At 41.2% G+C, this 24,675-nt stretch overlaps 2 protein-coding genes across 11 annotated transcripts in view; both read left to right on the top strand.

Moving 5' to 3' along the window:
• LOC115589916 (phosphatidylinositol-binding clathrin assembly protein) overlaps positions 1-10,983 on the top strand; it is an 89,074-nt gene extending 78,091 nt beyond the window's left edge. For 8 of the 10 annotated variants that reach the window (XM_030431081.1, XM_030431080.1, XM_030431079.1 and 5 more), the window contains 3 exons: positions 2,224-2,280; positions 3,836-3,964; positions 5,002-10,983. In XM_030431081.1, the coding sequence (XP_030286941.1) occupies positions 2,224-2,280; positions 3,836-3,964; positions 5,002-5,016 (201 nt within the window). In that variant the 3' untranslated portion in view covers positions 5,017-10,983. The remainder of the gene's footprint in view (positions 1-2,223; positions 2,281-3,835; positions 3,965-5,001) is intronic. The other 2 variants (XM_030431078.1, XM_030431073.1) reach the window with 1 other exon arrangement.
• A 4,367-nt stretch (positions 10,984-15,350) lies between these two features.
• Positions 15,351-24,420, top strand: LOC115589917 (cysteine and histidine-rich domain-containing protein 1). The gene is made up of 11 exons (XM_030431083.1): positions 15,351-15,621; positions 16,366-16,415; positions 16,529-16,585; positions 17,244-17,398; positions 17,600-17,703; positions 18,640-18,692; positions 19,471-19,541; positions 21,853-21,955; positions 22,253-22,372; positions 23,556-23,618; positions 23,736-24,420. The coding sequence occupies exons 1-11, from the start codon at positions 15,558-15,560 to the stop codon at positions 24,204-24,206; spliced, it is 1,311 nt and encodes a 436-aa protein (XP_030286943.1). The 5' UTR covers positions 15,351-15,557; the 3' UTR covers positions 24,207-24,420.
• The last annotated feature ends 255 nt before the right edge of the window (positions 24,421-24,675 follow it).

Raw genomic sequence — 24,675 nt, 5'->3', positions numbered from 1 at the left:
CTACCTGTCGTCACTTCAAGTCCCCTTAATGCTTCACTGTTCCAGAGATTTACAGTTTCTTTAAGTTCAACGTTCAAAATCCCTCAGAGAAAATGTTGTGATGATCTAAAAATGCTGAAAAACTATAATAAATCATCATGAAAACAGTCTCCAGCTCATTAAACATCTAATTTAAGCCCCAGAATTAGTCAGAATTTGAAAACCTGTAGAGTAAGAAACACTTTTAAAACCTTTTTTGTCATTTATTTTATATATTATGTGCAAAATCTGGAGTCTGAGGGTTTCAAAGTCGGTTAAAACTGTCAAAACTCGAGAATTTTGTCAGATGTGAATACAGACATGATACTTAACTAGTTGCCCTCCTGCTGCCCCATATTCAAAAAATGCTGCGATGGTGACCTCTTTGGAACATAAACATGATAAAATGCCATCCAGGGTGGACAAAAGGTGGTCAAGTGTCTTCTCAAAACTATAAATATGTCCACGCTGGTGCCCTTTCATTATCATACATTAATGCAAATAACACTTCAGAACTTGCCTTAGGTTCCTGAAGTTTAAAGCTTTCTTCATTTTTAAAGGAATCTGTTGATAGTTGTCTGTAAATCTGTGGCTACACTGCACAAAGGAACCGCTGATGGATAATTCGGCTCACTTTTATGTAAACAAATAAATGATTAAAAAGGAAATAGAGCTTGTGTTGTAGCCTACAGCTGGACTGCTCTTCTGTTAAAAAAAGAAAGCAGATTGTGTTTTAAAGGAGAGAGTTCAGAAAGTTAGTTAAGTCAGTTCTCATATAAAAAAAAAAGAAGCTAAAATACTGTAAGACTCGACTCTTTTTATAGCTCAATGAGCATAACAGGCTATTTGTTTAAAGCATTGATTAAGGCGTCATCGCATAAGTAGCAATTAAAGGATAACGCTACTGTTTTATTTTCTGCATAAAAAAGCCTGAACCCAGTGTTGTATCTGCCTGATTAATGTAATCCATCATTTGACGTAAGACTGCGAAGGTAATATATGATTTCACACAGCTAATTACTGCGTTTAATGGAAATAATGTACATTTTACTCCAGATGGAGAGACTTCCAGCTTTGACTGGAGAAACTTTTAATACCTCTGCAATGATTGAGTCTCTATAAAGTCATGCTAGGAAAAAAAAGCCTCAGTTGTCTCATTTACAATGATGGATTAGGTCTGTGAAAGCAGCAGCAGCGTGTTTCTGCAAGCTGTTTTTAATGGGTTTTTAAAAACAGTGGGAGCCCGCTGACTTCCGGGTGAGCAGGTTGACCTGCAGCAGAGCGAACAGTCATAACTTGCGACTGCAGCAGACACTGTACAATTATAGTAGATAGGGGAGGAAAACCACACTGGTATTATCCTGTCACATCTCTAAATGCTCGCAGGTTACTCCCAAATCCTACTGAGAAATGCAGCATCTTATTTGTTATATATGAGAGAAGTTGTCAGTGTGCCTGCGCCTGCAATATGTAGCTCAACTACAAACTGTGAAATTGCCGCAGGCGATGGATAACTCATCCAACATCTGTGAATATTAACACTGGTGTGTGTGTTGTAGGCTGCCTGTTGTTGTGCGCGAGGCGCCCTGCACTGCATCTCCACGTCTGATCTTGTAAACTGATTTTCCTCCGGGATGTCCACTGATACCGCGACGTAATGTGCCGGGGACACTCGCTCCCATAAATTACCAACGTGTCGAGCAGAAATCAGCCGCTTTGTCGTGGATGTGCGTGGGTTGCTACAAATTGCCCGTCACGTCGAGTTTGAGGCCCATTCAGCCGTAGTGGATTTGATTTGTGAAGTGAGGAGGGCAGGGCCAAACGCTGTCCTACTGAGCCACCCCTTTTAAAGCCGTGGTAATGATTGCTCCCAGTGGGATTCCACTAAGTACCCCTGCTGCATGCTGTGTTGTCGCGCTCCTAATGTGCACACACTTTATCAGCATTAAACGTGTTCTCCTTGCACATATATAAGACTGTGTCTATTTGTTTTATCATGCTCAGACAGAGTCAATGTGTCCAATAGAGACAGATGAGTCGTTTTCAGAGCTAAGACGCTAAATCTGTATAAATGTTCTGGTTTTCTTTACACTACAAGCAATAAAATGTTTGACCCAGGTGTGTTTTCTGTCATGTTGGCAGCCATGTCTGCTTTTTCCACCTGCTTTAAGCTGATTCCTGTTTCGTTTATTTTTCCTCGTCTAGGCTCCAGCTCCCATGGCTTTTCCCATGACCACACCGCAAGTGCCTGTGTATGGAATGGTAAGTGTGGAAAAACCTACTGTTCATGTACCTTCAGGCATTATGTATAATCTGATATCGCCATATTGGAGTCATTTCATGATTATCAGATTGATGCTGCGCCAGGAACCATTAATTAGAGTCTGACCACATGTCACATGTTTTTTAAAACGTCACAGCTTTGTGAGAAAAAAAAAAGGAAAACACGCATGGGAGAAGTTACCCTTTCAGTCATGGTTAGGATATTGTGAAAGGGTTTATTTTAAACCAAAACATTTTTCCTTAACCTAAGCAGGTGTTTTAGTTCCCTTAACTTTACCAAATATTTTAGTTCCTTAAACCTAACCAGCTATTTTAGTTCCCTTAACCTTACCAGGTATTTTAGGTCCCTGAACTTAACCAGCTATTTTTGTTTCCTGAACCTTACCAGCTATTTTAGTTCCCTAAACCGAACCAGATATTTTAGTTCCCTAAACCTAACCAGCTATTTTAGTTACCTAAACCTTACCAGCTATTTTATTTCCTTAAACCTAACCAGGTATTTTAGTTCCCTAAACCTAACCAGGTATTTCAGTTCCTTAAATCTTACCAGCTATTTTATTTCCTTAAACCTAGCCAGGTATTTTAGTTCCCTGAACTTAACCAGCTATTTTAGTTACCTAAACCTTACCAGCTATTTTATTTCCTTAAACCTAACCAGGTATTTTAGTTCCCTAAACCTAACCAGGTATTTTAGTTCCTTATCTTAACAGCTATTTCATTTCCTTAAACTTGACCAGGTATTTTAGTTCCCTAAACTGAACCAGGTATTTTAGTTCCCTAAATTTAACCAGGTATTTTAGTTCCCTAAACTTAACCAGGTATTTTAGTTCCCTAAACTGAACCAGGTATTTTAGTTCCCTAAATTTAACCAGGTATTTTAGTTCCCTAAATTTAACCAGGTATTTTAGTTCCCTAAACCTAACCAGGTATTTTATACCTTAATAGAGACAGAAAAGGCGAAATACATGAACAATAACCAGAATACAGTATAATAATATATTCCCAACGGGACACTAACCCTGGTCTATTCAATGACAGTGAGAGAAAATGGTATACCTCTAAGTGATCATACATCTTCACATTTCTTACCAACAGTCTAAAATCAAAGTATGGTCTGTTTCTCCTCATATCTTAAAAAGCTAGATTCAATGATTGTGGTGTTCTGTTTGATAAATGATTCAAAGGATTAGTCGGTTATCTACATAATTTGTGTGTTTTTCCCCTCAATTTGTTTCAATTTATCAACTTCAGGTTTTAGCTCTTATGCAGAATGTCGCAGACTGATTTCGTATTCCTGCTCTTATTTTCTTTGTCTTCGCTCTCTATTTACTTATTTCTTCCCACTTTATTTGCTTTCTACTTCTTTTTCCACCCCTGTTCTTTCTCTCTGTGTTGATTTGTTTTGTTTGTTTCTGGCTGTTCATGCCTTTTGCTGCTTTTTGCATGATTGTTTTCTCTCTTTCTCTTTTCTGTTTTGCTGTCTTACTCTGTTTGTAATGTTTCTGTATGCGTCTTTCTTTCTCTCTTTGTCCAGGTCCCTCCTCAGATGGGTCAGATGGGTGGGGTACCAGTGATGGCTCCTCAGCCAATGATGTACAACCAGCCTGTTCTCAGACCCACCAACCCCTTCGCCCCCATGCCCGGAGCCCAGGTCAGCTATCCGGTATTTGTGCATTCGTACGCACTAAACAACACCTTTGCAACTGATGAATTATATGTTGAAAATGTAATAAAACACGTCAATGTTGTATGTTTCTGAGTAATGTAAAGAACTGTCATTTATGATGTAATCAGAAACAGTTGTGTCCTCATGAGCTTAAACCTCACGTCACCCCACAGTTGGTTTCTTTTTTTTTTAAACTGTTAAAATAGTTTCTTATGTTTCCTAATATGGTTGGCGTTACATGTTTTTTTTTTTTTTTGTTTTTTTTTTGCTAGTACCTTTTTGATTCCTGAATCCATTTCATTTTACAACTAGCAGTTAGTCTGTTAGCTCAATTCTAACATATAATGGGAATTACCATTAACATGCTAACAGAAATTAGCATCGCAAACGTTATTTCTAGTTGGCTTGTGATTCCCTGAAAACCAAAGTTGCATGTCTGTGAGTGCTGAACACACTTGCACATCTTTCTTGCTCAAGTCCAAAAACCTGCAACTGGAACATTTTAACAGTGTTTTAAGTCACTAGCCTTTATTTTATTGCACTAGAACAAAAGGTTGCAAGCCCAGTTGGCTCTCACAGGGATCAGTACACACCTCTGAGCTTGACTCAAAACAATGTCAATAGCACACTTGTATATTATAAATTATGTAGAGCATCTCAATAGCAACAATACCTTGAATAAATGTCAAGGAATTGAGTTGGTAAACACAAAATTGCTGAGAGAACCATCAAAGGAATGTAAAAGGTAATGTAATGAATGTAAAAGTAAAAGGGACCTGGTCAACCCAGTTTTATTGGAGTATTTTTGTGGAGCCTGAGGAAGAAGAATCATTCCGTAATTCACAAGAAAAGAGGCAAAGACTAGAGGCTTGTCTGATAAAAAGACGTATGTATTATTTTGCGCGGCTATAAGTGTTTTTTTTTCTGATTTCCAATCCTGTTTGAATGTATGTAAATGTCTTGTTAGTATCCAAACACATGATCAAAACAAACAATCATTTTCATTTTCTTGTTTTTGTTTTTTGTCTTTTCAGATGCAGTTTATGTAATCCAGTCGGGGGGGAAAGCAGAGTGCCAAAAGCGACAAACATACAGCAGAAGAAAACACACGAGAGGAACGATCAGACGGACGGAGGAATGATTTGATCAAACGACTAAGAGACAGACAGACGACAAGATAACCGACCGACACCAAAAAACAAGATGGAAGGAGAGGGAGGAGGAGAAGACGACTGAGCAGAGAATGGAGAGATGGAGGGAGGAATGTGGTGGAGAGGAGGTCATCCTGGCTGATTGTTGTCTGAAACAACTTTGTCTGTGTGTGTGTGTTGTGTGTGTTTGTGTGTGTGTGTGTGTGTGTGTGTAGCTTCTTTCTGTTTAAAATGTCTAATTCGTGGTTTAAATCCTGTCGATGGAGTAACGATTCAGGAGAGGGGATAAGCAGAAAGATGTGAAGGAAAGATGGAAGGAGAGAAGAAAGAGGGGATTGAGGAAATCCTACCTCTAGTTTTGTGAGAGTCTCTGCTGCAGAATTAGCTTTATTTCATACTGGTGCTATTTTGTCCTCTCTGGGTTACCGTCCGCCTGCAACGGCAACGTGGGAGCTCTCTGGCGGGGACAAGTGTTCGTTTTGTGTGAGAGAAAGTAGAAGAATGTATGTTTGTGTGCGCGAAGCAGTTGTTGCAGACAATACATTCGCCAACCGACCTCCTCTCCAACCCCGTCGTTCGCTGTCTGCGTCCACCACCGTCCAATCAGCGAGAGATTTGGAGGCCAATCTTCTCAAGTCCCATAATTTTACCGCTCTGTTGGGATATCTTTGTATTTTTCGATCTGTTTTCTTCTGCAGCCTCGCCTGAATGTCATCGGGGCTTGTACAGCGATTTGTTGACCATTTGTTAATAGTAGTTGAGCATTTGTTGTTATGGGTTTTGAGCTTAAGTCTTTGTTACTCATACTGCATTGTTTTCTTCTAAAGCTACAGATACACACAGAGAAACAACGGTTAGCGGTGCTCATGCTAGCATGGTACAAAGTCATCTGAAGTATATGTGAACCAAAATTTAGCATTTTTTTCTTTTGGCCTGGTCACATCAGAAAATCACAAATTCATCCGTATGTCTCCGTTTTGTCCGTTTAATGTCAGTAAAATCACACAGTTTATAAGAATTACGTATTTAGTCTACAAATACATTCTCTTTTGTGGAGCTGTTTTACTCTTGGGAATAAATAAATATTGATAAATAAATAAAATTGAAAGTTGCGCCACAACCGAAGCTAAGCTAGCGTCGTCCAGTTTTGACTCTCCGTTCCCCACAAAGTTAAACACTGTCAACTGTGTCTTTCTTGCCAGGAACTAGCAAATTATTGTAGCTGGCAAGCTAACCCCTAGGAACATGCTAGTTATCTGACTGTCAGTTAGCAAGATATTTATCTTTGTTGCTAACAGGACAGTAAGTCTGTTCAGTATTATGCAAAATAGATATTTTGGTCCACAAATACATTGTCTCTTATGGGGCAGATTTACTCCAGATGGCTTGCTTTTGGTAAACAGAAACAGTATGCATATCCAAGTTTACAAAAATTGAGTTGCACAGATGTCACAATTTTAAATGCTGGCCTCGACCATGCAGACATCATTTATACTTGTTAAAATTGAGATTTTGGCATCCATTTGGGTAAAATGGCAGAAATAAGTCTTTTTTTTGTTATGCTAAAGAAACAAAAAAGTGTTCACTAGCATAATTAGCCTGCTAGCTGCCTGTTAGCACCTAGCTGACTTGTGTGTATCTGTTCCTTTCGTCTTCATCAGCTCACCAACCAGATTCAGATGTCAAAGGTTTTCTAAACTAAGAGCTTCTTCATTAGGTACTCCCTGTTAGCAGATCCACATTATGTGCCAATGATTGATGACAGCAGCACTGAGTGAGTGATAAAACGTTACTGAATCGAGTTGAATTCACTTGAAATTGCACTGAATCAAAGTGAGTGGCTTTGAGTGTGACTCCATCTGCACCGAGAGCCAAGCGACGCTGAACGTTTGGCATCACAGGAAAAAATTTGGGGCGATCAAATTTGACTCATGTAGAGGTCACGGCCATCTCCTCAGCCAAAGCATCCGTCACTATGAGTTTGACTGTTGGTATACGTGTGTTCACGTGTGTGTGCTTACACATCTGTGTGTTTGTTTTTCCATTGAGGGCTATTTCTGAGGGTCAAATAGTGTCAAATTTTTCGAGCCAAATTTGAGCCAGCGAGTTTGACACGAAATGTGCTTTGTTTTTTTTGTTTTTGTAAAGAAAAAGAAAAAAAAATCAAGTTTTGTTGCAAAATGCACATGCGAAGATTTTGCACTGAAGTGACTATCCTGCCGTAGTGGAGCTGTGGAAGAGCGGAGTCGAGAAAGAAGATTTGAAGTTTGTAGAAATCTTTTGGGGGTTTTACAATAAGATGTTTGTCTAATCTACCAGCCACTGTGGCAGGTAACTAAAGTTATTTTTCTGCCATTCTAACGATGAACTTGAATCTTTTTGTAGTCCCATCCCCCGGTCCCAGTCCCAGTGTCTACATCCCAGCCACCAGTGATAGTTCAGTCACCACGCTCATCATCCAACATCTCTTGAATCTCGCTTCAGTCTCTCAGCTCTGTCTAGTTGGTCTATCTCTAGAATGCTTTTTTAGCCTGCTTCGTCACTGTTTGGTGTGTGTAGATATGTAAAAGAATAATAGTAATACTAGCTAGTTTCTGTCTAGAGTGTCTGCTCCCACCCATCACTGTTGCTGTTGGATAGATATTGCTCTAAGACGCTTCTTGTCGCAGTCTTGTGTTAGCTTAGCCTCTTGTCATAGTAGCCCTCCTGCAGTAGGTCCCCCCACCTCGTCCTCACCTCTGCTAGTGTCTAGTAACTATAGCTCTATTATCTCTCTTGGTGTCTCTGTCCTTTAGCTGTAGACGAAACCTTTCGGAGGCTCTCTCCGGCTCAGGCTTTGTGGTTCGCTTTTTTCTAGCTTCGAGCGCACTCTTTCTTCTCGCCGTTAGCATTGCTCCAGTGTCTGGTAGATGAGGTCCGCGTCATGTTTTTTCCTGGCCATCTCCGCCTCTCGTTATGATGTCAGCAGGCTACAAACGGTCTCCGGTCGGACTGTCCATCCTAGGATCAGATGCTTGGATGGAAGTCGAGTACAGTTCGTAGTCCAGCCAGGTTTGGAAATGAGCTTTAGCTTGCTCAGTTAGCCACTTTGCCAGTCACGCAGCTGTTGTTCAGGGGTACTTGTATAGTAGAGTGGCAGGTAGCAAGGGAATCCATTAATCACTGTTTCAAGTGCTGATGTTAAGGATATGTGTGGGTTATCTTTGGTTTTTGTGTCCAACCAATAATTCTACAAGGAATTTTTAATGGATGTCATGAACAGAGAGCTGCTTTCTGGTGTCTCTGTTCTAAAACTGAACTTCTGCCAACATGACACCGTCCTAACAACCCAGTATCACTGCAATTTGTCCAACACTGAAAACATTCAATCAGAAGGATTGTGACGCTTTGGATTTCCGGACTTGTCAGTGTTACGAGTTCAGAAACCCAAAGCGTCGGGAGTTGACGAGTTGGGAATGAGAATCAAGAACCAACTTTTTTGTACTAATTGGACCTTTAACCCCATAGATTGGATTTCGTGACTCAAAGTCCACCCTTACTCCTCCCTGCTCCACCGGCACGGTTCATAAATGTGTTGTTGGTGTCCACGAATCCTGTAGATTGGATTCTGTGGTCATTTGACAAACTGCCGTGATGCTGTGTTGCTCTAAACATGGACTCTATGGAGCTTCTCCATCTTTAAAAATCTGCCTCACCGGGCTCTAAAACACAGGTCCCTTTTTTAACTTTGAATCCCAACTTGGACCCTCATGAAACTATTTTCTTAATGTCTGCGCTTTGGCACCAAGACGAGTTCTAATTATGGTTCTTTATTTTCTGGGACAGCTGTCTCACTGTCTTTTAATCCGGCACGATGAATCGGCACTTGAGAAAGAACGGCCGCCACCGTGGCGCCGATCCAGAATCACATCATCGTCGCCCTGGATCGTAAAAACACAGTGAATCCCATCAGGTTGAACTGTAGATCTGATCGCTCCTGATGTTTGTAATTGGCTCTTCAGAATACAAAACGTGTTGGCGTCGGTCTGAAGGACAGAGGGAGTCGGTGCCAGGGTGTTTTGATTGTTGTTGCCAACTTACGGATTCAAACAGCATGAGAGCTGTTTGACTACCTTGTTCAGTGAGCTTACTTCTTTCAAGTTAAATCCACATGTTTCTGTTCTTCTCGGTCGGTTATTATCTGGTTCAGCTTTGTAAAACTTTCTCTGCATGAAATCCAGTTGAGGTTTTTCTTGTCTATGTGTCTCAAGTGGTTTTTGAAATATGGTCAAATTTCGAGGTTTAGGAGCGGAGACTCTTACATAAATGTTACTGGCTCGTCTCCTCGGCGTTGATGTAACTGCCAGTAATGATCACAGCTTTATCATGTTGGTGATTCGGTTTCGTTTTGGGTGTTTATCCAGGGAGGGGTTCGACCGAGCATGCAGGCGATTTTTGAAAATCGAGCCGGGACTTTTTCCAGGACAACCACTGTCGTCTTTTTGTTTTCTTTTAAAAATGTTGGCTACCCAGATGGCACTTTTGGGATCAAATCTTGAAAAGCTGCTACCACACCTCTCTGCATTGTTGTAGCATGAATCTCGTCGGGGAAGGAAACGCGGATAAACCTTGATGTCATTTTCAAAACGTCTGTTCTCTGCCAAGGCCAAGTGTTTCAAACAAATCCAGAGAGCAGACTCTTTCCCTCTCCTCTGTCTCGGGGGAGGGGTCGGTCAGTGAGTGCATGGTTGTAATCGTTGTTTGTTGTTTTCCGAAAAAGCATGACAAGTGATGGTGATGATGAAGATAAATTCTCTCCTCTTGTTGTCCCCGTTTTTATGAAAAACCGTCTTTGTCAGGCGCCCCGGGAACACGTCGGAGGGCGGGATGGATCGCGCGCTCTCGACCGATCATTTGCCGTCCGCGACAACAGGACTGAATCCGACAGGGCGTTTTGTTACTTGTCGAGCCACTGTAGCAAAAACGGAGCGCCAAATTTTTTTTCCCTTTTCGTTTTGTTTTTACCTCTTCCCAAAGATGTCACGTTTGTTAAACTCGCAGCACAGATATTCTCCGCCGTTGTGGCGCCATCGGCAGGGCCCGCCCGGCTCCCACCGAAAATTCGGAAAACCCACGAAACAAACGGAAGAGAAGTTGGCTGTTTTAACGGATAAATCTCCTCATTTTTCGTCAGTGAGTCGGTGTGTTGAATCAAAGATCTCTCGTGCACGTTCTGTTTTTTCTACATCTGTGTTTTTTGGTAAAGAAACCCTCGGATTGCTGCCTCACTATTCTGTATATAGAGAAACACACACACACACACACACACACACACACTCTCTCACACACACACACACACACACACACAACACAGAGCTTAAAAACGACATACTCTCATAACCTGCGACTGCATTATTTTGCATTTACTCTTTATTTTTCTGAACATGAAAGATATTAGCGTTCCTTCAGCAGTATATAGGTATGAATACTCCTCAGTAAGCGGGGACGGGCTGAACAGACAGACGATTGCAGATTTCGAGGGCTGCAGACCTCCCTGTACATCAGGATCAGCCATGAATTCTCAATGATGCCAAATGTTTTTTGAGCAGAGTACACCTTTTAATCTGTCTCTCTCTCTCTCTCTCTCTCTCTCTTTCTCTTCTGTCTCCTCCCCCCTCCCCCCATCTCTTTGTACATTTTTTCTATTTATTTAAAGCAGAAATATATGGATTGTATCAAGCATGGAAAGGCAAAACAAACGTTACAGTCGACAAAAAAAAAAAAAATCACAGGCTTTTATTTTACAGCAGTATATTTGTTTATTCTAGGGATCTGTTTTCTCTCTCTTTTTTTGGAAGAAATAAAAAGTCATTTTCCATTCCTAAACGTTTTGTCTGCTTTTCTTTTCTTAGCAGTCTCAAACTCAAACATAAGGGGGTTGAAAGAAAGTCTATAAAGCTTTAAAATGTACTTTAAAGTCTCAGATGATAAAAATTCAAGGCCTCAAAATGTCAAACAGTGAATCCTCTGACTGTTAATTGCGGCGCCGGAGGGCTCGAGAATATGTTTCTTTCTTAATTCAGCTTCTTCTCCGGTGAGATCTAAACCCATGTTTAAACCCATCCAATATGTGTTTCACCGTGTTTTTAAACTTTACAAGGAATTTGTCTTGAATTTGCCGTGACTGGCACGCTCTACAATTATTGTTTATCCTGGCAAGATTTATTGATTTTACACATTTACGCCCCAAATTGCCTGCGAGAAGCAGCCGTCTTCTGTCGCTCTAGAGCTCGTTGACGCTACTTAACGAAGGAACAGTGTCTTGCAAATGCTTTTTTTTTTTTTTAGAGATCTCTGAATTTGTTTGTTCAAAGTTTGTTTTCTGAAAAGATGTGCATTGTTTCCAGATACTCTGCCGCAATCTGTTCACAATAACACACATAAAATTAGTTTATTACAGTTACAGTAATATATAACACTTTTAATTATACAGCTGTAAACTGATTTTAAAGATTATACATGTAACAATTTATCAACAGCTAATCACCACAAAATTTAGTGTCTAATAGGGATCGGACAACATAAAAATCTAATGTCATAGATATCAAGTCCGACTTAATTGCGATCCACGATATTACCCCAGTAATCCTGGCAACCAAACACACTGGAATCACGTTGGATCACTGTTGTCCTGGTAACTCTTAAGTGCCATATTGTAGGCAGCTGGACTTGTTCCAGTTTCTTGAAGACTTTTCACCTCTCATCCAAGAGATTTCTTCAGTTCTGACGAGCTGGAGGGTTTTAAACCCTGTGTGGGAGTGTCCTTACAGAGTCGTTAAGGACACGTGTGAGCTCTGTTAGGACACAAATGTTATTACTGCATCACAGATTGGACACGGAGAATCTTAAATAGGTAATGACTAATAAATTGTGGCCTCAGCTCCTTGTCGGAGTCCTGCATCTGTAGGATTTACACAAAATCCAATTTGTTATTGTAGAGGATACAATGTTTGCTAACTGGTCCATTGTCAGTTGCAGATTGGTTGGGTTTAGGAAAATATGGTTTGGGTTCGAATGACTGCGCTTCTTCTATGACTACCATTACAAATGTATGTTTCTACATTTGATTATTGGCTGGGATGAGCTGACCTTCAGGCTCATCTTTCTGAGGATTGGGCTCAGACGAACACATGGATGAGGTTCTGAAACAGTTTGGTTTGGTTAAGGCAACTCAAACAGGTTTACTTCATGACAGTTTGTCCGCTTTTAAACTACATTTTATATAATATCAACTGAATAATATAATTTATAAGTACAGGCAGGTATAAAACCCAAGTTATTGTTGGGGCTCTGGCATGTTCCCAACCTGGACCTCCTCCTGAGCGAGCAGCTGTTCTACTGAAGTTCTTTTAAAGTCAGACAGGAGCAGCAATGAGAGAATCTAAACGATGGTACTTTTTGTGTGTATCAGTCAGCTAACACGTCAAAAAGCAGCTCTAAAAGTTGCTTGTTGTGGTTTTGTACCGATCCGATCCCTCATCTGGGGCGCACGGATACAAAATGCAGCAACTGTAGGTGGTTGAACCATAAATTATTCACTCCAGACAAAACACTGCTGTTTGTCAAACACGCCACGGTCTGAGTCATATATTTCTTCCCAAGGACCATCTAGTCAAAAAGCTCTGAAATTCGACCAAATGCATCAGCAGCAGCGGCGTCAGTGAGAGCCTCTGGATGTGGTCGTAGAACAAATGTACACAAACAGCTTCATTATTCAGAGCTCAGTGGGAGTCGGGAGGTGGGAGCCTGCTTTTTAATCCTCCACCGTGGGAGAGCGGTAGTTGTTGTAGAAACAGAAACAAAACCAAAAAAGAAAGGCCGGTAGACGTGTTGTAGATCAACATGTCACAACAGGCCGAGATATACGGGAATATATACAGTACACAGGTTTATATACAAACACATCAACAGCAGCTACGCACTGAAAATGAAAGATAATTGTACGTCTTGGTTCGGTGACGTTTTCCCATCATTAAAGAGGATACGTGTGGTGGGGCACCAGCACGCAGGAAGTCTTGATACATTAAACCCTAGAGGACATGTTATCACGTTTTCTCTACTAGAAAGACACCCTAGAGACAACTTTATCTCGTTTTTGCTACTAGAAAGACACCCTAGAGGGCATTTTATCACGTTTTCTCTACTAGAAGGGCACCCTAGAGACAACTTTATCTTGTTTTCTCTACTAGAAGGACACCCTAGAGGGCATTTTATCTTGTTTTCTCTACTAGAGGGACACCCTGGAGACAACTTTATCTTGTTTTCTCTACTAGAAAGACACCCTAGAGACAACTTTATCTCGTTTTTGCTACTAGAAAGACACCCTAGAGGGCATTTTATCACGTTTTCTCTACTAGTAGGGCACCCTAGAGGACATTTTATCACGTTTTCTCTACTAGAAGGACACCCTGGAGACAACTTTATCTTGTTTTCTCTACTAGAAAGACACCCTAGAGGACACTTTATAACATTTTCTCTACTAGAAAGACACCCTAGAGGACATTTTATCACGTTTTCTCTACTAGAAGGACACCCTGGAGACAACTTTATCTTGTTTTCTCTACTAGAAAGACACCCTAGAGACAACTTTATCTCGTTTTTGCTACTAGAAAGACACCCTAGAGGGCATTTTATCACGTCTTCTCTACTAGAAGGGCACCCTAGAGACAACTTTATCTCGTTTTCTCTACTAGAAAGACACCCTAGAGGACACTTTATAACATTTTCTCTACTAGAAAGACACCCTAGAGGACATTTTATCACGTTTTCTCTACTAGAAGGACACCCTAGAGACAACTTTATCTTGTTTTTGCTACTAGAAAGACACCCTAGAGGGCATTTTATCACGTTTTCTCTACTAGAAGGGCACCCTAGAGACAACTTTATCTCGTTTTTGCTACTAGAAAGACACCCTAGAGGGCATTTTATCACGTTTTCTCTACTAGAAGGGCACCCTAGAGACAACTTTATCTTGTTTTCCCTACTAGAAGGACACCCTAGAGACAACTTTATCTTGTTTTCTCTACTAGAAAGACACCCTAGAGGACATTTTATCACGTTTTCTCTACTAGAAGGACACCCTAGGGGGGCGCCAGAGATCACAGGATGTGTACACAACTTTGTCTACTCTGAGCTTGTGAGGTTACCAAAATTATATTTGTGCACATTAAATTGATGAAATCCCAATGACACACACAACTGGCTAATCAAAACTCTGTATAATCCAAATTGAAACATATTTTTGGTCCACATTTAAATTCATTAAGCTATTTATCACCAACACCCCTATGTGGTTGGCCTATTCTGTTAAAAAATTAAACTGTGTGTGTGTGTATTTGTGTGTGATACACCTGATGACACAAAAAGGAAGAAATGTATCTATATACATTGTAAAACAAGGAGAATAAGAGCAACAACCTACAACTGATGTTCATTTTTGTAAATAAAAGTTTGTAATTAATCACTTTATTCTTTTAGTGTACGCGGGTTGGGGTTGGGGGGCCTGGCTTGTCTTGGACACAGGCAAGGGGGGCTTCAAGGTAAAAAGGTTGGAGACCACTGATCTAGAGGACACTCACGTCTTCTCTACTAGGACACCCTAGAGGACACTTTATCTCATTTTTGTTGTGATTTCTCATTTTGTTGAACTGGACTTGATCTTTGGCCAATTTGCTGTGACAGACCAGTTAACGGTTGTGATATTTAATTGAAGATTTAAACAGATATTATGAATTCTAGAAATGTGGGGGAAATAAACCCAATGAAATCTTCATTTATCTTCCTTGATCTTTATTTATCTGTGTGTGTGTGTGTGTGTGTGTGTGTGTGTGTGTGTGTGTGTGTGTGTGTGTGTGTGTGTGTAGAAAGTTTATAGGCAGAGCAGCACATCAGTGACCATAGTTTTAGACTTGGAAGTTAAATTTTCAACAGGTATAACGACACAGGCTGCCTCTCCCAGGAAAACAACCCCATGATTTTGGCTCCGCTAAGAGAAAGTGACAGAAATCCAGAAGTTGTCAGTCCTATTGTGGCCGCTGCCGGGCCACAGCGGGCCTGTGTGTGACAGGCGACGCTCAGCAGGAGGAATGTCAACCCCCACCTCCAGATAAGTTTTGACAGCTGTGAATTGAAAGAGGGACGGAGAGGAGGGAGGTGAGGCTGCTATTTTTATCTTTCATTCAGCCAAAGGGCCCGAACCAGAGATAGAGACAGAGGAAGACAGACCCCCCTCTTTCTTTCAGATCCGTCCAGAAGGCGATCACCCTGCCTGGGACGTCCCCGCAGAAACTTCTGGAGGTCTGATCGCAGCACTTAAGACCAGGAGAGGCGTCCAGGGCTGGAGGAAAGTGTCTTCGGGACTAAAACAGTGAAGGAGAAGTCACACAAACCAACAGGCCGACATGACTCTGCTGTGCTACAACAAAGGCTGTGGACTCAATTTTGAGCCTGACAAGAACAAAGATGGTAAATGATCCTTTCTTTTAAACTCCCAGTCCTGTCTTGGGTCAATCTGTGTGAAATGTAACATATAAGCTTGTTCTTCTTAGTCTTATTAAGTGCTGGTGGTTTGATTTCCTTGGACAGGGTTTAAATTGACTTTTTTGTAGCTTCTGAGCTAAAAAAGTTAAAAGATGGATCATATACAAGCTGGATTTTGGACTATTTTTCTCTCAGATCCTGAAAAAAAGACATTATTATTCAGACCACTGTAAGTATTTCACTCTGAGATAGGGTTTATCTATGCTTTATTTTGAAAAAAAGCCTTTGTGACCAAATTGTTTTGGTATTAACATACAATTTGATGTAAAGTTTGGGTTCGATCAGAACAATTCATGACCAAAAGACAAATTGTGTAGAGTGCAAGTTACAAAGGACCAATTTAAGTGTTTAAGCTAACTTTTACAGGATAGAACTAGACTTATGATTTTCTTGGCAAAAGTTGGAAAAGATGGTTTGTTAGACGTCAATAAGAAGTTGTCACTAGCGTTAGCCTAGCATGTAGCGTACCGGCCACATGTCTGTTGAAGCATGAGTCAGATTCTCTCTAGCAACCGGCTTCCTTTTATGGGACACATGAACAGCTGATACACCCTGAAGAGAGTGTGTGTGTGAGTGTGTGTGTGAGTGTGTGTGTGTGTGTGTGTGTGTGTGTGTGTGTGTGTGTCCATAAAAAGACTGACAGTGTTTTTTTCCTTTTGCGTCCAAAAGATTCCTGCCTCTTCCATCCAGGTGTTCCCATCTTCCACGATGCTCTGAAGGTAAAAACTATTAAATCTGAGCGCAAAGTTAAAAAAACAAACAAAAAAACCAACATTTTTGTTTAGTGGTAGTTAAAGAAATCTAATGTTTTATTGTGTGTGTGTTTGTCCAGGGTTGGTCCTGCTGTAGGAAAAGGACGACAGACTTCTCGGAGTTTCTCTCCATCAAGGTAACTTTAAATATTTGTGGCCCAGTTGGAGTTTCTGAGGTGATGGTAGAAACTAAGTTGAATCAAGTGGAAGTAAAAGTTAATTAAAAACGTATTTCACCTATAATGCAGACTTAGTTGTGTTACTAGTGCAAATTAAACACATGCAGAAATAGCCAGCTTTAAAAAACAACAACATTTAAGCAATAGAAATAGACAAAATGGTCTGGTTCTGATCCAAAAGAGTGCAGGACTCCAAAGGTGGAGTCTGTGTTTACATCATTGATGCTCGGTGATGAAACGCAGTCCAACTTGATGGCAAATTGTTGAACTTTTATTATAAAGATGTCGACCATTTTGTCACCACCATCATGTTCAGGTTGTACGTTCACTTTGACGTAAATTAAAAACTTGACAGTGTGTTTATGTTTGCAAATTACAATATATATGTCCGATGTTTGTGTAGTATGAAGAGGTTACAAACTACCTGCGACTCTGCTGATGACATTACATCACTGTGAAATTTCGAATATGACTTAAAACAAGCAAATATATCTGCCAGAGGAACAAGAAAGTGACACTCTGCAAGATTTTTTTAAAAGAAGGGAAAATATCTAGTGAAGAAGAAACTGATATCATTAACCAAGTGTGCCTTCTAATGAGGATCCTCGACCCACAGGGCTGCACCCGCGGGCGCCACAACAATGACAAACCCCTGGAGCCTCTGAGGCCGGAGGTGTCATCAGATAAAGGCGAGAACAAACACACCAACAACCAGGAGATCATCTACCAGGGACCCAAGTCTGCAGAGAAGCTGCAGCGGGAGAGACCCAGGTGTGTTTGTGATCCGACTCTCTGTGATCGACACAATAACTGCATGTTTCCATCCACTGCCTGCTGCTCGCACACACTCAGAGGTCAGGACGAGGTCGTCCGCAGCATCCCGCACATAAATAATGTAGTGTGTGTGTGTGTGTGTGTGTGTGTGTGTGTGTGTGTGTGTGTGTGTGTGTGTGTGTGTGTGTGTGTGTTCAGCTCAGAGGAGCCCAGAATCGAACTGCCTCACAAAGTGTCAGCGTCTCTGGTTCAGGCGCTGGAGAAACTGGACATCAACAAGAAGGCCGAGCAGGAAATGAAAGGTTTGTTTGTTTGTTGTCTTTTCTATTCCTTCCTTTTGTTCTCCCTTCATTCATTTCTTTCCATCCTTCCTTTCTTTATTTTTTCTTTCTCTCTGTACTTTTTTGCTTTTTTCTTTCCTTCCTTCCTTTCTTTATTTTTCCTTTCTTCCTTCATTTCTCTCTTTCTTTCTTGTTTGTCTCTTTTTTCCTTCCTTTCTTTATTTCTTTCCTTTCTTTATTTTTTCCTTCCTTTCTTTCTTTTTTCTTGCTTTCTTCCTTGCTTTATTTCCTTTCTCTCTTCCTTCCTTGTTTGTCTGTCTTTCTTTCTTCTTTCCTTCCTTTCTTTTCTTTATTTTTCTTTCTTGCTTTCTGCTTTGTTTATTTCTCCTTTTCTGTGTTTGATCTTTGTCACTCCTTTCTGAAACAGCTTCTTTCTGCTCTCACATTCTGACTAAATGAATCTCTACAGACTCAGTCACAGATCAAAATGACTCGATGAGGAACATTTTCACAGTGTATGAGTCACATTTCTGCTCATATTTGTAGAGATGTGCGGAACGAATCATCATTTTAACATCAGGTTTTATTATTTATTGACATCTGACGAGTACAACAGCACAGAACCACAGTGAGTCCTGAAAACTGTCAAGCGAAACGGCAAGATAAACAAAATCATAACATAAGAAACATCCTGGAATAAATAAATGATTAATCAAACAATGAAAGAGTTCAGATTTATCAAAATGAATCAGCAAATGTGGAAGCTTAAAACATTTCCGTCTGTTCTTGTAGTGAAGTTTCTCATTCCGTCTTCTGTGTGACATAAAACTTTATGTGACGCAGCCAACTGACTGGATAATAAAGATGTTGTTGCTGTTTGTGACCCAGTTCTGATTTCTTCTTCTTCTTCATCTCACCTCTTCTGTCTCCTCCTCCTCTTTCTTCTTCTTCCCTCAGAGAGTCAGACAGTCATGCCGGGAACCCGCTGCAAGAACTCAGGATGTAAAACAGTGAGTGTTCACCTCAGAGTGTGTGTGGATGATGAAGTTGTCTTTTTGCTGATGTCAGATCGTCGACTATTTTGGGAAACAACGCACGCACACGCACGCACACACACGCACACACACACACCTGCTCAGTGTCTCAGTTTGACTTCCTGCTCTTCTCTCCTCTAAAGCTTCATGACGGCTCCATCTAGTGGACAAAACAGATACAACGCGTGTGACCCGTTAATGTTCTCGTCACTTTTTTCTTTCTGTTCTCACCCCAAAAACATTCTCACGACTTCTGTGTTGTGTCATCAATAATTACAAGTACTCATCTTAAATGCAATTTTACTATATTACTTCCATTTTGTGCCATTTTCTGAAAGTTTTATTTGACTTATTTAATTTCTGAAGAATGTTCTGCAATATTTCCTAGATTTTCTGCAGATTAAGATTTTACAAGCAAAACATTCCATCATCTTCTAAAATAAGATGCATAATTTTCTTGAAATTTGAATTAAAAATGTATTTTCACCAGATTTGAAGCCTGCTTGGACAGTAAATACTTGTCAGGTCATCATTCTGAGTATATTTAGTGAATGTTTAACAGTCAGAAACTCAAAGTCTCTTATTTTTGCTTTAAATTAAAAAAATATTGCGAAAAAAACGTCTCCAAGACAGATGGAGGAACACGGCACTCAAACAAACACTTGACTGGTGACCTTCTGATGTGACTGATGACCAGAAACTGTAATCTGTTACACATTATCGATCATTACTGTGTGTTTGTGTGTGTGTTCAGGCTTATCAGGGCCCAGAGACGGACATGGAGGTCTGCACCCATCACCCCGGAGGCCCCGTCTTCCACGAGGGGTGAGACACACACAACACAACACAACACACCGGCTGCATGTTTCCACTTCTGCACGGCGGATATTACAGATGCATTACACATAATCTGCTGTAACAAAATCATAATTACAATCTTTATTTGCATAAATCTCTTTTCAAACAATAATTAGACCGCCTCTACAAAGCAGAAATGTAAACAAAACAAAAAACTGAAGGCTGTGTGAGCGAAACAAAGGAACATAACGGCTGAGATGTTAAAAGAAGGGAAGATCAAACATTCAATTAAAGATCTGTGATTAAACACAGCATAAACTGGACATCAACAAGAAGGCCGAGCAGGAGAAGAAAGGTTTGTTTGTTTGTTATCTTCCCTTCCTTCCTTATTTCATTTCTTTCCTTCCTTAATTTTTCTTTTTTCTTTATCCTTTCTTCTTTCTTCTTACTTCCTCCCTTTCTTTCTTCTTTACTTCCTTTCCTTATTTCTTTTATTTATTTGTTCCTTCCTTTTTCCTCCTTTCTTTATTTTTTTCTTGCTTTCTTCCTTACTTTATTTCCTTTTTTCTTTCTTCTTTCCTTTCCAAAGGAACATAAAGGCTGAGATGTTAAAAGAAGGGAACATCAAACATTCAATTAAATATCTGTCATTAAAAACAGCATTTTAAATAGACTTCAGAAGTGAATCTGTACACGAGCATCACTCGTCCTCCTTCAGTTCGAACTGCTGCCTGTGAAAACTCTATTGAGCTGTTCCAAATTGCCCAAGTCAGCTATGACTGATAGGCTTGATTGCAGGGTGGAGCCCAGCTATCAATCTAGCACATAAGGGCGAGTCACTACAGCATCCACAGCAGGGGAAGACTGGCGAACAAAGTCTTTGCGGGGGTCAGCCAGGGAGTCAAAGACACTCGCTGTCCATCGCCAATCGGGGCCATGAACTTTACCCAATCCCAGTCAGGACATCAAACTGGAGTTCACCATAAAAACATTGCTCAAGTCTGTAACCCAACCAATCTCGGCTATCCACCTTTCTCCACCGATACTGAACTTGAAGAATGACAGGGCGGCTATGGAACTGCCAGTCTGCAGTCAAGAAGGCGGACACCATTTCAGCCTAGGTCTCCCTGCAGACTCTCCACTTCCTGGCCCTTACCGAGACCTGGATCAATCCAGAAAGCACTACCACTCCAGCTGCCCTCTCGTCTGCCTAATTCTCACCCTCCCCAAGACAAACGGGTCGAGGAGCAGGAACTGGCATCCTCGTCTCCCCCATGTGGTCCTACCAGATCTCTCCTCCCGTTTAGTCACTCAATGTCCTCTTACCTCCCGACCGGCACGATCTCCCGCCTCTTACCACTGTTATGCTGACGACACCCAACAGTTCCTCTCTTTTCCCCCGTCCTCCTCCAACACCCACATTGCAAAACGCATCTCAGAATATTTGGCAGACATCTCTACTTGGACAGATATGCATCACCTCAAACTCAAACTAAGTTAAATTGAACTCCTCTTCATCCCGGGGAAAGACTGAACTCCCATGGACCCGTCAGTCACTGTTGAGGATGCCATGGTATCGCCTTCGCCGACGGCGAGGAACCTGGGTGTAATCCTCGACACCAGACTGTCCTGCACCCCCTATGTCACTGCTGTCGCCCGATCCTGCAGATTTGCCCTCTACAACATCCGCAGGATCTGGTCTTTCCTCACAAAAGACACAACATAACTCCTGGTCCAAGCGCTGGTCATCTCCTACCTGGACTACTGCAACTACCTCTTGGCTCTGGCGCCTCATTAACAATCTACCCAAATTCTCCCATGTGACCCCCCTCCTCCATGACCTCCACTGGCTTCCTGTTGCAGCTCGCATCCAATTTTAGATGATGGTGCTGGCCTTCAAGGCCGTCAACGGAACTGGTACCGCCATCGGTGAGAGCGAACAAAGCCCGCTCGGCGAAGTTGCGACTCTTCTGTTTTGGCACCTCAGTGGTGGAACGAACTCCCGACCAATGTCCACACAACGGAATCACTCCCCATCTGCCGCAAAAGACTCAAGACTCATTTGTTCAGACTTTTCGACCCCGCATAGCAGGACCCCTTCCCAAAAAAGTATAGCACTTCAATCATAGCACTTAAAATATCTCTGATAAAAGGCAGCTACAATCCTCAGATGAGGGCTTGACCAATTGTTTCTAGATTTCTTTTTACTCTATCGACGGTGATGTTGTGGTTTCTCTCTTGTGACAAATGTAGTTATTGTAAGTCGCTTTGGGAAAAAGCGCCTGCTAAATGCCCTTAATGTAAATTGTGCCCCCTACCTCAATTTTTTCACGTTCAGGTATAAATACTGGAGCTGCTGCTGCATAAAGACGACAGATTTCAATGCCTTCCTCGACCAGAAGGGCTGCACCATGGGGAAACACCGCTGGATCCCAAAGCAGGTACCATACAGAGCAACATCTGGCTGAACGTTAGCAAGTAACGTAGCCGTAAATTACCCAGAATGTTGACAGAACACAGAAATACAGCACAACATTTAACATTGCTCCTTTTTTGAATGGTGTGTAAAACAGCAAAACACACAAACTGAAACTGGAGAACAAGTCTGTCGAAACCAGTATTTGTTTGTGGCTGACCTCTCTGTGTGTGTGTGTGTGTGTGTGTGTGTGTGTGTGTGTGTGTGTGTGTGTGTGTGTGTGTGTGTGTGTATATGTTTGTGTTCTCGTGTGTGTTTTCAGGACAAAAAGAAGGTGGCGTGTCGACATGACTGGCACCAGACGGGAAATAATGTTGTCGTAACAATTTACGCCAAGAACGCAAACCCAGACCTGACCTGCATAGAGGCCAACCGGACGGTGGTGAGTCCAGCGTTAACTCGACTTTCGAGTTCTGTTTAATGTTTGCAAAGATGCATTAATAAGTTTTAGGATTTGACACTGATTTATGATAATGCTGCCTTTCTAATATTTACAGGTAGTAACAAACAACTTGCTTTAATAATAGGAAATAAGTCATTGACTAATTATTCATGAAGAAGACAGACATTAATTACTTAACTGTAGTTGTGTGGTTGTATTTTAAGTCAGACTGAATGACAGTATAAGCTACTAGTGTGTTGTAAATTCAGACCACATGTATAACCTTAAAATTACTTGAGCTAACTTTATTAATTGATAAATGCTTTAAAAAAAATCTTAAGCAATACCTAAAGATTCACCAGCTTTGACTTACCTCAGCTAACTTTACTAACTTTACTTTATCGATAGATTCGTGTCTTTCATGCTAGCACTAACCTATTTAGCTAGTTGGCTTACTTGCTGCTTAAGCTACATTATTAATAAATGATAAATAAGTCTTTATCAATAGATGCTTGTTCTTTAAGCTTGTACTCGCTACCTTTAGCTCACTTCATTATTAGGCTAAGCACTCAGTAAAGTCTATGACTGAATCATTGCAACGTTGAGCTAACAACTACAACAGCTCCTCCCTGGTGGAAACCTAGCCACTGATTTTCAGTGTGGAAATTGAAATTGGATTTTACTTTTGAATTTCTCATCATTTTCGACCGTGCCTGTAACATTTATACTATACATATAGTAAAACATGGAGATCTGATCATTTCTGCTGTGCCTTTTTGATACCTACCATAAAATCAGGTCTCCAACATAACATTAGTGAAACAGTTGCTATTAATGGTTAATGCACATTGAAATAACATCATTAAAGAAGAAAAGTTGAATGTAAACTAGAGCGCGATGCAGATTTCTTCTACCCGGAAATGATTGGACGCTTGCCATTAGCTCAAGCTAATGCGTCTAACAAACTCTTAGTCGCGTCCTTCAGTGAGATCGTGATAAAGACTCAAGAAGGGAAAATATCTACAGTCTGAAATAAAATACAAACATGCAACTAGAATAACAGAAACTATACCATGCAGCTGGCTTTCAGTAGTCAACATCACACATATTTATGCACTAAACATTAAATTTGCCTCATTCTTCTTTCCTTTCTCTATATTTTGTCTCTTTCTCTCCTCTTTAGCTCTCGTGTCAAATCCAGTTTGAAGACAATAAGATTTTCAAGAGAGAGTTCCACTTCTGGGGTGTGAGTACCTGCTACGTACATCTGCCAGTAAAGTGGGATTAGCTCACCTGTTGCTAAAATGTTAACTACATTATCCAAGTCTCTTACGTCCATCTCTCATCTTCTACGTACCTTCAGGTGGTGGATGTCAAACAGAGCTCGGTCAACATGGTGCCGTCCAAAGTGGAGGTCACCCTCCGCAAGGCCGACCAGGTGGCCTGGGGCAAACTGGAAGACCCCAACTACAAACCTGAGCCCGAGCCCGAAGAGGAGACCGAAACCGCAGAGGCGGTCCAGCCCGACTGGGACATCGACGACGACGACATCAGCGACTCGGACGAGGAATGGGCCTACGACACGCCGGAGAACAAACGGCTGAGGAAGGCCCGAGAAGACAAGGTCATGACCGAGGAGGAGCTGAAGAAGAACGAAGAGGCGATGAAGAAGAACGAGGAGGAGATCAAGAACTTACAGATGAAGGCGGTGGAGATGGAGATAAAGAAGGCGACGGAGGAGAGAGAAAGGGCGGAGGAGGAGAAGAGGAGAGTGGTGGAGCAGAGGAAGAAGGAGGAAGCCGGAGAATACGAAGACATGCCAGAACTCGAGTAGATCGGGTCCACATTACATTCTGGAGGTTCTTGAAATGTTTTATTTCTAAGAGAATTTGAAAGTTTGTTTTGTTGCTGCAAATTCAAATGAAACCACGTTTTACTGGATAAATTAAAGGGGTTGACACTCTACAACACACTGGATCCTTTGTTTTTTATTTATGTGATCCAACTGGATGAAACCTGAGCACAACAAATAAAGACTTCTGTTTCTATGTTCAAAATTCTCTTTTTTCTTTTTTACGTCTTTGTCTGAAACAGCTACAATCGGCTCGGATAAACTGCAGGATCGATGCCGTGAGGAGTCGTAATCCATCACACTTCCCCCACGTTTAGTCAGAAAGATTAAGATTAATGATTCATTTATAAAGCTTAATGAGTCATCGGAGTATCCGCTGGTGTAACAGGCTGCAGCTGTAAACAAAACAGTTAGCCTTTAGCTCGTGAGTCACGCTGAAATTGTGTTTCCA

Source organism: Sparus aurata, chromosome 10 (genome assembly GCF_900880675.1).
Source record: "Sparus aurata chromosome 10, fSpaAur1.1, whole genome shotgun sequence".
Lineage (NCBI taxonomy): Eukaryota > Metazoa > Chordata > Actinopteri > Spariformes > Sparidae > Sparus > Sparus aurata.
This window is presented reverse-complemented; position numbering and strand designations above follow the sequence as displayed.

Excerpts from the sequence above, each read along its gene's own strand:
- LOC115589917 (XM_030431083.1), top strand. The coding sequence starts at position 15,558 with ATGACTCTGCTGTGCTACAACAAAGGCTGTGGACTCAATTTTGAGCCT. Across the intron at positions 17,399-17,599 it reads CTGCAGCGGGAGAGACCCAG|CTCAGAGGAGCCCAGAATCG; the intron begins GTGTGTTTGTGA and ends GTGTGTGTTCAG. Across the intron at positions 17,704-18,639 it reads GGCCGAGCAGGAAATGAAAG|AGAGTCAGACAGTCATGCCG; the intron begins GTTTGTTTGTTT and ends TTCTTCCCTCAG.